This window comes from Pogona vitticeps, chromosome 2 (assembly GCF_051106095.1).
Source record: "Pogona vitticeps strain Pit_001003342236 chromosome 2, PviZW2.1, whole genome shotgun sequence".
NCBI lineage: Eukaryota > Metazoa > Chordata > Lepidosauria > Squamata > Agamidae > Pogona > Pogona vitticeps.
In genome coordinates, this window is record NC_135784.1 from 210,967,169 (window position 1) to 210,981,353 (window position 14,185).

General features: G+C 39.3%; 1 protein-coding gene across 3 annotated transcripts in view; it reads right to left on the reverse strand.

The window, feature by feature from the left end:
• SVEP1 (sushi, von Willebrand factor type A, EGF and pentraxin domain containing 1) overlaps positions 1-14,185 on the reverse strand; it is a 160,449-nt gene that overhangs the window by 131,236 nt on the left and 15,028 nt on the right. For all 3 annotated transcript variants that reach the window (XR_013541414.1, XM_020791136.3, XM_072992019.2), the window contains exons 2-3: positions 2,869-3,124; positions 506-682 (exon numbers count right to left, since the gene is read on the reverse strand). Coding sequence is in view for 2 of the 3 variants with exons in the window: in XM_020791136.3 (XP_020646795.3) it covers positions 506-682; positions 2,869-3,124 (433 nt within the window). In the remaining variant the exon portion in view is untranslated. The remainder of the gene's footprint in view (positions 1-505; positions 683-2,868; positions 3,125-14,185) is intronic.

Genomic DNA, 14,185 nt, shown 5'->3' on the forward strand with positions numbered 1-14,185 from the left:
CTGAAAATCTGCCTTCCCACAGGTCATGAATATCTACCATGTTAAGATCGGAGACAGGATCCAGCTTGTGAACAGTACATATTGAAAGGAGAACTGAATCTAGAAGGCAGAAAAGAGTAAATAGAATAATTTAAAATCTTGATATGGCAATAGGTACAGAATGGATGAAAGTATGTTATTGTCTCCCCTCTTCCTCATCAATCCCAATTCCCTTTTCCCTTTTGTTATCCCTTATAAAAAATAAAAATACAAAAAAAAAAAAAAAAAAAGATCGGAGACAGGATCGTAGATAGAAGACAGGATCGTAGATAGAATCGCTATAGCAATCATAAAAATTCAATGTCTAGTGAAAAAACTGTCATGCGGGGTAACTGTCTAACAAGGCACCACTGTAAACAGATTCAGTCTGTTTATGTTAAAGTAAATGGGACAGAAAACACTGCCAACTTTAAGAGAAATTAGCCTCTTATATCAGCAATCTTGAAAGAAGAAAAGTGATACTGACCTGCACATTCATGCTGTAGCCCTTTGCCATAGTATCCTTTTTCACAGATGCATTCAAATTGCCCTGTGTGGGTGCCACATTTGCAGCTTGCCATAATATCACAGCAATTTTCTCTCCCATCACAAAGGTAGGAGCAATGAGATATGTCTTCTTGAATGTAACTACCAGAGGGCAGATCTGTAAACAGGATTTTGGAGGGGGTAAGGGGTTCAAAATAAAAAACACAAACATACAGTACAGCATTAAACATACTAAGTATGACTGAAGTGAAAATATTGTTAAGTAGGGAAAATCATTTAGAAAATCACCCAATCCAAATATTTATTTTAAAATTCAGTTCCAAGTTCCAATTTTTCATTTGCTGCAAAGGAGGAAGAAATTAGTCATTTTTTTCCAGTGATAGCAATGAGCCTGTGATCTACTTCCTGGCCTGCACAGGTGAATTAACTTTCAAAGATCCAATTCTATGAGTAATTTTCCTTCACAGAAATTAATGTAAGCTACAGAAGACTACAATGTAAGGTACATATAAAATATGCAGTGTGAAAAATACGCATTAAGCAAATGTGCAATCAATTCACCCTGGTACAGGGGCCTTATCAGTTTTCTTTTTTCAAAAAAGAATTACATGTAGTGGGAATTACATGAGTAGATGCAGTTCTCAAAGATCCAGAGAGAAGTTGGTACAGCCACCAGACCCCTGGAAATTGCCCAACTCTGCTTTAATAGATAATAAACAACAGCCCCCACATTGTAAGCTACCTAAGAGCATCCGTATGTTAAATCAAGCCACAAACGTATGCCATTTTGAATTTTGTATGGGAAGAGGAAGGGCCCTGAAAATGAATCAGAGTTCCTTCACGAGATTACACCAAAGAGAATTTCACAGGCCATGATCTAAATTTTTGTGACTAGATTCCAATTTTAATGCTGTGAGAGAAAATCCCAGAACTCCTCATGTTTGTTTTTATAAAATAAAACTGCAGACTCTGTGATTCCAAAAACCTCCAAAGGCTAAAATTCCAGCTTTGTGTAGATGTCCAGTTCATGCAGTAATAAAAATCTGATGTGTGCTCCTGGAAGCTCAAGTGTATTTTTTAAAAAAAATTAAACCATCACTTTTGGTGCCACTACAGCAGCATACTTGCTGACACAGAGTAGATATGGTCCCCATGCAGCTCACAAGGTGTCAATGTCATCGCAACATTCCCCTTCTGAAATTGTGCCCATCCCTCCTGTAAGAACAGTTCTAATAAAACACCCCTGAATAAGATTTTTCAAAAAAATTATTTTTACCCAGGTTTTCCATGGTCTATGACCTGATCTATTTTATGGTGGCCAGAATTCTGTTTACTAACGCAATCACAGAAGAATGATAATGATACTTTTTTCCCCTTCCAGCATTCTTTGTGTTGCACATCATGATCCAGTGATTGTGAAATCATCTGCACAAAGAGCCACATGCCCAAATGTGTGAAGAGGAATTGACAGGAGTTGGGGAGGGAATCTGTGTGATTGCCTTACCCTTTTTTTTTTGGTCAGCTGGATTTGGGGCAATGACTTGGTTGATCTGCCAGCAGCTATAACTCCTTTCATTTATGCAGAATTCTGTTTATATTTAAGACTGGTTTTAACTGTTGAATAGCTGAATGGTTTAGGCATTTGGCCGTGGGGCCAGAGGTTGGGAGGTTCAGCTCCCCAATGTGCCTCTTTGACAGGGACTGGACCTGATAATCCATAAGGCCCTTTCCAGCTCTGCAGTTCTAAGATTATTGCGTTAATGTGTTAGTATTATCCTACATGTACGGTACTTCTTTGTATTCACCTTCTTCACATCTCACATATTCTACATCAATTGAGTAATAAATTTAATAAAAGAAAATTGAGGAGTAAAATTACAATTGTATCTACTATCCAAATCCTACACACATACACTTGGACATAAAGAAACACAGTAGATCCTTCAGGTGTGCACATGTAGGCCCTGTGCAAATGCAAAACTGAACAAGCAGAAAGTAAGTACAAGGCAAAGATTCATATCCACACACACCAATTCTTTCTTCATTTAACATCTGGAGAAGGTTCTGATTTTAAAAGCCTATTGGGTTTTTACTTCAAAGCCACCATCTCACTTTCAGAGGAAATTGAAGGTGCTTACAAACTTCACATTCCATTTTCTTATGTCTGGTATTAGGAATACTGCATTTATATATTCCAGTCTTGTTTTTCCGTTAACCTGCTAATTAATGCTAAAGCCAATGGTAAATTTATAATTCAGATAAATGATGAAGTATCAACACATTGTTTTAAAATGTCAATATCCAGAAGGCTACAATAACATTTCACAGAAATCGATATAATACCTTCATGAAGCGCTCTGCGAGCTAAAGCTTCAAACTCTGCAAAACTGTGGAGCAAGTAGCAATGTTCCTCTTTGGGGTGAGATGCCATGTCATTCAGCTCTCTAATGTTGCCTTGCCATATCCCAAATGTGAAGATCTCCACTCCAAATTCACGCAAGGAAGCCGCAATGGGCCTGGGATCCCCTCCATTTGAATAGCCATCAGTAATAAGAAATATCACCTTGGTAGCATTTTCACGGGCATGAAGCAGTATTTGCTACAAAGAGGAAAAAACAACAGTATCTCAGGTTAAGAGTTAATAAGCTGATGACCCAGTCATGTTCTTCTGATCTAGATGGCACTCATTTGCACTTTTTAAACTGTTTTTGCAAAGACCACCCAGAATGAATACCATAAGATTAACATTCTTTCAGCAGACAGTGTGGTTAAAAAGTCAAATACCGGTTCACACTCCACAGAGGCAAAGTAACAGTATTAATGGTAGGATTTTGTGCATATGTCTAGTTACAGCAGCTCCTTATGGTGATAAACAAAATCACCTGCTTTGGTAAAAAGCAAGTATACAATTTCCTCACTACTTCCAAATGACCTAGTGGGACATGGTGGTGCTGTGGGTTAAACCGCAGAAGCCTGTGTTGCAGGGTCAGAAGACCAGCAGTCATAAGATCGAATCCACGTGACGGAGTGAGCTCCTGTCGCTTTGTCCCAGCTCCTCGCCAACCTAGCAGTTTGAAAGCATGTAAATGTGAGTAGATAAATAGGTACCACCTCAGTGGGAAGGTAAAGCGGCGCTCCCTAGTCACGCTGGCCACATGACAATGGAAACTGTCTTCAGACAAGCGCTGGCTCTATGGCTTGAAAAACGGGATGAGCACCGCCCCCTAGAGTCGGACACGACTGGACTAAAAATGTCAAGGGGAACCTTTACCTTTACCTATACTAGCATTTGAAACCTATGATTATTTAACTGTCAGTCCAAGTAGTGTAAGAGCATCACAATGCTGCAGTTCAGTGAAACTAACTGGTATTATCCAAATAAAATCAAATGAATTGCACGGATGCTAGCTCAGCTGGGACTGCATCATAGAAGAAATCTTTGATACTGCACAGCTATATGGCTTACCAAGGCTGACAAGAGATTCTTTTATGATTTGGAGACAACGAATACTCTAATGAGCCAACTTTATTAAAGAACAAAAAACATGAACAGTAATGCAGCAAAATACATAGAAATATTAACCTTATAACCTTTCTGCTTGCAAGGAGTCCCTGGAGAACTGAGAGCAGGTGACCCCTGGAATCAATAGGAGTTCAACACACTTCTAGGACCCAGGCCTACACTGAGACTCCTCAAAGACAGGCATCTGGGCTTTGTATACCTTCATACAGCTTAGCAATTAATTATGTTCTTTAGTCCTCTGTGTTTACATGTCACTAATAGGGATGTTGGCAAGTCTTTGGGTCCAAGTCCCAACTCCGAGTCCCAAGTCCAAGTCCAAGTCTTTGGTACCAAATCCCAAGTCTGAGTCCTAGTCTTTGGTATAAAGTCCCAAATCCCAACTCCAAGACTCTAAGAAAAACAAGATTTTTTTCTCCAGAAACAAGTTGAGTCCGAGCCATTGGGGGGAATAATCCTCAGCTGAGTTTGAATCGACTTAACTCCCCATTCCTGATCATTAACTGACAAAATTATAACAAAACATCTCATTAAGGATCAAAATGATAACAAAACCAAATATCTAAGTTTAAACACAAGAGATATCTAGCTTGGATACTCTTTTACCTGGTGGCTAACCTTGAACTTCTACTCAGAATACCTGGTGTAAACAGGCTCTACTTTCCTAAACAAGCTTCTATCATATAGATAAGGGGTCATGGGAAGAGAATAGAGTTATGCAAAAGGAGCAAAGCAGAAGTTGAAGCATAGACAGAAGCCTGGACATAGAGGGAGCATTGCTGCATAACACTAAGCCTTCTACCATGACAAGTCTTTGACAATGACACCACATTATGTCAATGCACACAAATATCCAGAAAATGTGCAAGGTTAATAACAAGATGACAACGAAGATAGGAGCACCACATTACATCGCTTCATAACTGCAGTGTAACTTACCACAGGATTTTAGTCACTGTAAGAGACAAAGGATTCACTGGTAACAACCCCTCCACTTCCACAAATCCTACATCCCCAGGTTTAAAAAAAATCAGGTGGTGGGGGAGTTAAATTGAAAAAACTTCCTTTCACCTTTAGTAGCCAACATTTTAAAAGTATGAGATAAAATTAGAAGCAGACGAACTGGGGGACCTTAAAACATGTGAAAATGTTTTAGAGAGCACAAGGCTTTTTTGAGTCACTTTTAAAGATCTTAATATTAAATCATTTGGGGGAAATGTGGGGGACACTGGGGGCCTTATGTGAAGTCTTGCAGGTTGCACGCAACCCATGGGCTGCATGTTGTCCACTCCTGATTTAAACCTAGGTTTTTACCATTAGATAGAAACTGGAGGATGACAGACTGGTATTTCAAGCAAAAATCACATCTAAGTGAGGGAGCTTGAATCCATCAGTCAACATTTAATATTTTGTGCTTATGAAGTATTAAAACAATTAAAGGGAGTGTAGAAAAAGTTGCCATGAAAATTAAAGTATATTTAAGAGTACAGATTGGAGCAATAGTTTACATTGCCTTTCTAAACAATCAGCTGCTTTTCAAAACAATCGGCTGCTTTCCAGTTAATCCTGAGAACAAGTTCAATGACACTGGTTTGAAGAATTTCATTCATGTCTACTAGTTTAGCATGGAAGTAAACTAAAGGTTGAATGATGCAATGAGTATAATTGTTTATGGTGAAAATATAAAAATAGTGCTAGTAGTACACCCTACTAGCGATCATAATAGATCAAGTTTGTAATGATCTAATGTTCTAAAAGCTTAATGTAATAAGGTCTTATTAGTCTAAGGGTTTAGAATTACAGATTATTAGAATTCTAGAAGTTTGTAAAAGCAATATACAAAATTAGAATGAAAAACAAAATAATGCTGGTTTGTCAAATATGAAATAGTAGACCCCTAGAGTCACATAAATTGGGGGTACCATAAAATTTTCCATTTTTTTCCTGGACTTCCAGGAACATGCTGGCCCTGCAGATAAGGTTTGTTCACATACACGGAGAAAGTGAAAAAAGCTTAAAGAGTTATAAATACAGGAAAATAGAATACACATGCACAAGGCATTCACCTCATCAAAACAAAACAGTTCAACACTGGGTTACACATGCTGGATATCAACAACTATCATGTAGCAGAGCAGCTGGACACAGAGAAAACAAACATCATGGATTTTTCTCCATAGGCTTTAATTGATTCGGCAGGGTGAACATTTAGAACATGTATTTTTTTTTTCCTGTGTATGTTCTTAACATGCTTCGAGAATAAGTAATGCATTTTACTTTATATATTTTTTTACTTTTAACAACTTTGATATTTTCCCATGCTTTTTAAGGAAGATGAAAGATTACTTAAAAGTAATGCTTTTGATGGGACGTGGTGGCGCTGTGGGCTAAACCGCAGAAGCCTATGCTGCAGGGTCAGAAGACCAAGCAGTCGTAAGATCGAATCCACGCGACGGAGTGAGCGCCCGTTGCTTGTCCCAGCTCCCGCCAACCTAGCGGTTCGAAAGCATGCAAATGCGAGTAGATAAATAGGGACCATCTCGGTGGGAAGGTAAACAGCGTTCCGTGTCTAAATCACACTGGCCATGTGACCACGGAAAGATTGTCTTCGGACAAACGCTGGCTCTATGGCTTTAAGAGTGGGATAAGCGCCGCCCCCTAGAGTTGGACACGACTGGACAAAAATTGTCAAGGGGAACCTTTACCTTTACCTTTACCTAATGCTTTTTCACTTTTAAATGATGTGTTACAGAAATATATTATCCGTCTTTTGTTTTTATACTGTATTTGCCTTTTTTAGGCTATAAGCTCTTTCATTGTTAAAATTAAATTTAAAATATTATTTTTGATGTTTTAATTGTGCTTTTGCTCCTGTGCTTTGAATTCAAACATGACTTAAAATCTGTCTACAACTTAAGTTTTAGTACCTGCATCTTTTTACAAGTTGTAAAGAAAGAGTTTTAAAGTATCTGTGCCTACAGCTTATCTCATAGCTGTAAGACTGTCTTCGATACATTTTGACTTGTTACTTTTTGAAGTCTTTTATGTATATGGAGCATAGAAGCAATATAGATACATAAAGCTTATAGAATTAAACAAGCTGATGTTGCCTGGAATTATTGTAACAATGGAAAGTTTGTATCCAATGAATGCTGATCCAATTATTAATGATTGTTTGGTTTCAGTCTGGAATTATTTATTGTGATAAATGCCAGCTGTGATGAACACAGGCTTCTATTTTTCTGCCCTCAGATCTATAAACTTCTGTAGGACTGCTAGGAAGGGTTGTTTCTTCTTGAATAATGAGAACAGCATTATTCCTGCTTTTGAACAGGCCCATGTTCAAACACAGATCTGCCTTCCACTTCAGCCTTCTACGTATTTCTCCAGAATTCAACTGTAAATGTAATTTGCTGCCAATACTAATCTAATGTAGGACCAAAATTTGCTAAATACAAACAAGGGAGTTATACATGCGCAATACATTTTAGCATTTTCAGTAGATTTTTCACATCTTTTATTACTCCTTCAGTTTAATGTTTCAACTAAGCTCCGGCTGTCTAAAAGTCAGACCGTTCTGGCAGACTCCGCTTTCTCTGAGTAGTGGACCCACAAGGTGGATGGGTGTTGGTGCTAAAGGAAAACAACAGACTGTGGCTTCATTCCAGGGACTGTGGAATAGCAGCTGAAATGATTGTGTCCAAAACATATGATACACAAGCAAGACCTTGAATGTCCTGAACCTTTGCTAACATTCTTTTTTGAAAGATTGATATTGAACTTTGAAAAGGTCAAAAGAAGTACAAAATACCAATGTCTGAAACTATTATTTTTGCTGTACAGAGGCTATAAATATTCAATACACTTGGTAAATCTTACAGTTTTAAGTAATTCTCAATTCAAAATAAGAGATGTAATGGAGATAACTTAATATGTATACTTTGAGAACTACACAGACAACCGTATTGATGCATGTGAATAGAAGTGTGACAACAAACATATCAACACTTCCCTGTAATTTCTCAACTAGTCTTTTTTATTGTTCAGGAGGACAGGGAATCTAACACCGCAATCCTATATATGTCAACTCAGATGGTCTGAAGTTTGACTGAGTTCAGCAGGACTTCCACTCAAGCTTATGCTATAGAACTGAAATTTAAAGCAGTAGTGTATGGCTTTCCAGATGATGCTGGACTGCAGCCACCCCAACCCTCAGCAGTACAATCTGTGGTGATAGATGTGAGAGCTACAGGGTGGATACAAATCAATAATTTTTTAAAAAGCAAATTATTTACATCATGATTTACATTTAAAATTTTTTAATTTAAAATCTGATTTTTAAATTTAAAATTGTGATTTAAATCAATTCAATTTGATTTATATCAAATCAAATTGATTTAAATCACAATTTAAAATTTTCAAATTTAAAATTTACAAATCTACATCCTGGAGATCTGTCACCTAGCATCTTTCGGAGTACTACATATTCTTGGCTTAAAGACAAACAAAGAATTGTCAATGTTTATGAGATGTGTACCATTCAGCTATACTGGAAACAATGTGTACCATTCAGCTATACTGGAAACAATGTGTACCATTCAGCTATACTGGAAACAATGTGTACCATTCAGCTATACTGGAAACAATAATAGAAAATAATCAATGAAGTGAGCTGCAACACATTTGTTCACATAACATAATATTCCTATAACCACCCAATCTGCAATAGAACAAATGAAGGTGTGAAATAAAAAGAGCAATTAAAGCAACTTCAAACCCCAAGATGGCAGATGTATGATTTTATAGCTTGACTTTTCTATACAAATCAAGTTTTAAAGGTTTGACAGACAGACAAGAGACTGAGATAGACAGACAGACAGACAGACAGACAGACAGACAGACAGACAGACAGACAGACAGACAGACAGACAGACAGACAGATATTAAGCTAATTTCAGTGCCAAGTTTAACATGGCTTAACAATCATAGCTTTAATAGACTGTAGAGACTCCTCTGCTACTGTTGTTTTTAATATATGCTGTTTTACCTGTTTTAAATTGTTTTCATGTACTGAATTGTTTTATATTGGTTTTATTGTTTTGTACCACCCTAAGATCTTGGAATATAGCAGGGAATAGCTCAGTGAGTGAGACATCTGCCTGTGGAGCCAGAGTTTGGGAGTTCGATCCTCCAATGTGCCTCCAGGGAGAAGAGACAGCCTGTGTGGCCTTGGGCAAGTGGCACTGTCCAAGAATGTCCCCCGTGGGAATGCGTTGCCATAAGTCCGAATTGACTTGATGGTACATGATTATAAATGCCATAGAGAGGGAGAGGGAGAGGGAGAGGGAAAAGACATGGACAGCTGAAGCACAGGCCTGTTAATGGTGGTCTACACCTCCCTCAGCCAAGCCACCTATCTGATTTTTTCCCCACATAGCTGGAGAACGAGAGAACGGAATACAGCAGCTCTGAAGTTGCTTCCCCTCTTCCTACCACTGCTGTGTTCCATTCCCTTTTGTACAATGTTATTGATTCTTGATTTACTGGAAAGAAATATAAGACAATGTAGTTATACATATTCAAGCTTGAATGCATGGGGCCTGGGGATAGATTTGGAGCCAAAACTTTCATGGAATAGCTGACTTCCCTCAATGAATCTGAAGAATGTGAAACAAAGGATAGAGCACAGGTATTCAGAAATGATGAGAGATAACTCCAGGTATAAAAGAGACAATGAAGGAGAAAGTCAGGTACTGCAGGGAGACTGCAGGATATGGACAGGGAGATAAGGGAGGAAAGAAGGGGTCAGGCAGTCCTGTGAGGAGGTTAGAAGGACAAGGCATTTGTGCCAGATGCAGAAGAGGATGGGCAGCCAACACAGAGAAGAACCATTATTTTGGAAATCGAGTTGTGAATTCATTTGCAGTGCATCATGGGAAGACCAGAGAGAAGTTTTCAGCAAAAGAGAGTAACCAAAAATACAAGTCAGCATTTTTAGCTAAAGGAACTGAAAGGAAGGGCCTGTAGGAAGAAGTGACATGATGAGGAGCAAAGGGGTGGTTGCATGGACATCAAAGTTCACATTATTTTTCTTGCCCAGTCAATGGAATGGCAGATGATGTCATTGGAGACAGAATGTGAGTGAGAAAAGAAAGGACTGGAACAACAGGACTTTGGCCTTGGATATATTGAACACAAAAGTCATTTGGAAGATTTGTAATGTATGAGTGCCGAACTGTTCAGATAAACAAATACTGTACTGTTAAATATCACATTGATATTGTGCCATTTGTTTATAGTCATAAGCTACAGGATATAAACCTCTGCCAACCAGATTTAAATGCAATTGATTTACATTTATTTATTTATTGCATTTTTGTACCATCTTTCTCCTGGTGAAGGGACTCAAGGCAGTTCACAGCATCAGTGAAATGAACAGCAATTACTACAGTCATTAAAAAGTTATTGAACAGGATAATGCTAAAAAATGAATCTAAAAACAATTTTAAAAAAATTTAAAAGCCCTTGAAAAGATATAAAGCATCTAGTGTTAGGCAGCTAACTATGTTAAAATTGGATATTAAAAGCCTGTCTGAAGAGAAAGGTCTTCACTTGTTGAAAGGACAGGAGAGAGGAGGTAAGCCTAGCCTTACAGAGGAGAGGAGAGGTGGGGGTATTCGTATATGAATACAAATACGAATATCCCAGCGCAGCTGGACTTAACGAGAGTCCAGCCTCTGGGACCAGACCATCAACTCATGCATCCTGCTGCAGCGCTGATTCCAATCGCGTCCAGAGTGCCACTTTCTTCCTGCTTGGCTGGCCATTCCAGGAAGGACAAGCCTCCCTGCACAGCTACCAAATGGCCAGCTGAGCAGGAAGAGAGCAGCACTCTGAGCATGACTGGAAGGATGAGCGAGATCAGCACCGCAGCAGGACACTTGAGTGGATGGTCAGGCCGCAGGGGCCAGACCCTTGTTAAGTCCAGCTTTGTAGGGATATTCATATATGAATATGAATACCCCCATCTCTAGAGGAGAACATTTCACAACATGGGGGGCAGCCATCAAAAAGGCTCTCAGGCTTCTGTCAACATACCTGTAAATGGGACAGGACTGAGAATGGGGTTTTCCCAGAAGATCTTAAGGCACGAAGAAGGTTATACAGGAAGATACGGTGCATCCAATAACCTGAACCCATGCCAAGCACTTTGAATTGAGCTCAGAATAGACTAGCAGCCCCTGAAGCTGCTGTAACAGCAATCTGGCTGCAGCATTTTGCACCAACTGAAGTTTCGAAACTATCTTCAAAGGCAGCCCTAAACAGAGTATGTTTCAGCAATTCAAATTGTAACTAAAGCAAGTGTTGCTGTAGTCAAATCAGGGGTCTCAAGATGGATGCAGTTGGAACACTGGATTTAAATGTACAAAAGAACTCCTTGCCACAACTAAGGATGAATCATAGAATACTCCCAAACTGTGAGCCTGGGTTTTCAGGGGTAGAGTAATCCCATGCAACTCAGGCTGAATCCCTACTCCCTGATCTGCCTTTCAATTAACTGAGAGCACCTCTATTTTGTCTGGATTAAGTTTTAGTGTGCTTGCCCTCATTCAGTCCATTACTGATACCAGACACTGGTTTAGAATAGGAACAAATTCCCTGGGGAGATACAGTTGAGTGTTATAAGGAATATGATTCTTGCCAGCATCTGAAAGTGCATTTTGTAGAGAGAATTAAGGACTTGGCTTTGTCTACACAAAGTTGCTGAGGGACAATAGCTAGAGTTTTTGAGGTATCTGAGATGTTCAAGGAGTCTAAAGGAATAAACATAATTTGAGACAACTATTGAAAGCAATCTTTGGGGTTTTGATAGGAGTTTCAGAACCTCATAACACTATCATATAATGTCAAGATAAAACAAAATAAGACAAAATAAAAAGCTTCAGAACCAACTTCAGTTAGAGTTTGAAAATGGAGTTGATGAGGTTTGTTATTTCTCATCTCTATAAACTGCTGTTAATCTCTAGAAATGATAACCCAATTTGAGAACCAACTACAGATTTTTCTGATTCTGTCTACCAGATCTACTGTATACTGAGTACTAGGGGAAACCTAAAAAATCTACACAGAAGCCTGTGACATTTCGTAAAACTGAGGCCCAATCCAGGAACTGTTAGACTCTATCTACACATTTTAAAATAAAAGACTATATGAACATGCTGGTTGAAATCCTGTTGCTTAACATAGCAGGGATGTTGGTTAGTCTTTAGACTTAAGTCCCGAGTCCAAGCCTGAGACTTTGGTAACAAGACTCAAGTCCCAAGTCTTTGTTTCCAAGTCCCAACTCTTGGATGGAGGCTGGGAGGGGACAGGTGCATGCCCAGAAGCAGTGGGCCTGGCCTCTGTCCCTCTTGCCGCCTACTTGCTCCTGCCACTGCCATGCAACTGCCTACCTGCCACTGACATGCCCCCACAACCCCACTGCCACCCCTCCACACTGCCTACTTTCTCCTGCTGTCATACACGACTGTCCTCAAAAGCAAGCAGTAAGCTCAGCTTCCCTTCTAGGAGCAAGGCCTGCAGCTTCTGGGCGTGGTTAGAAGTCTGGCCATGCCCAGAAGCAAGAGCAAAGTGTGCCATTTCTGGGCATACTCAGAAGCAGGTGCCTTGCTTCTGAGGACAGTGCCATGCATTGGCAGCAGGAGCAGGGAGGTGTGGGAGGGGAGGTAGGGGAACCTGACAAGCAACTTGGAAAAACTCCAAGTGAAGTCGCTGGTGTAATTTAAATGCGACTTGACAGTGAGTTGCAAGTTGCAAGTCCCCATCCCTGTAACATAGCAAGTTGCAACTAGAGTAGGACCATTGACAGTAGAATTTATGGAGGAATTGGCTCACAAAAGCACCACTGATTCATTAGGTCTACTCTACTTGCTACCCGTTCATGGATTGCTGCCTTGTTGTAGTGAAGGGGCTTGAGTAATTCAGAGAAGCTATTGGCTATGCCGTTGGTCATAGTGGAGAGTTCTGATTAAACACGATCCACCTGGAGCAAGAACTGGCAAGCCAGTATCTTTGCCAAGAAAACTCCATGGACAGAAAGGTGACAGCAGCCATGAAATTAAAAGACGCCTGCTTCTTGGGAGGAAAGCAATGACAAACCTAGACAGCATCTTTAAAAGCAGAGACATCACCTTGGTCCACATAGTCAAAGCTATAGTTTTTCAAGTAGTGATGTATGGAAGTGAGAGCTGGACCATAAAGAAGGCTCATCACCGAAGAACTGATGCTCTTGAATTGTGGTGCTGGAGGAGACTCTTGAGAGTCCCCTAGACTGCAAAGAAAACAAACGTATCCATTCTGAAGGAAATCAACCCTGAGTGCTCTCTGGAAGGACAGATCCTGAAGCTGAGGCTCCAATACTTTGACCATCTCATGAGAAGAGAAGACTCCCTGGAAAAGACCCTGATGTTGGGAAAGAGTGAACGGAAGAGGAGAAGGGGACAACAGAGGATGAGATGGTTGGACAGTGTCATCAAAGCTACCAACATGAATTTGACCAAACTCTGGGAGGCAGTGTAAGATAGGAGGGCCTGGCGTACTCTGATCCATGGGGTCACGAAGAGTCAGACATGACTTAATGACTAAACAACAACAACTTGCTACTTACTATGCAAAGAAACAGGATTTCAGCCATTGTCTTATATGGCATAATTAGAATATACAACCCTTACTCCATAATGACTTCTTTCAAGTGTAACATACTAAATTAAAGCTATCATAAATAAGGCTTTTAAAAAGAGAAAAAGTATTTTAACAATCAAAAAAATCCCCATTTATATAAAACATCTACTAAAAGAAAAATATTTCCTTTATCATTTAAAAATATTTTAATCCACCTGACCTTTTCTGATATTATCAACTACTATATAACATATCTGAAAAACTTTCCTCTCCCTGTATTTCATTTTGTTTTAACAAGCACATATCAGAAATATGAAATGTGTTTGCTATGGCAGAATAATCCAAGAAAAAGGAAAGCACATGTGTTCAGAAAGGCATGTGCACAATAGCAAAAGAACCATATTAGGATGGCTGTGGCAAAGAGTAATTTCACTTAATTTATTAACTGTGAAGCAATGT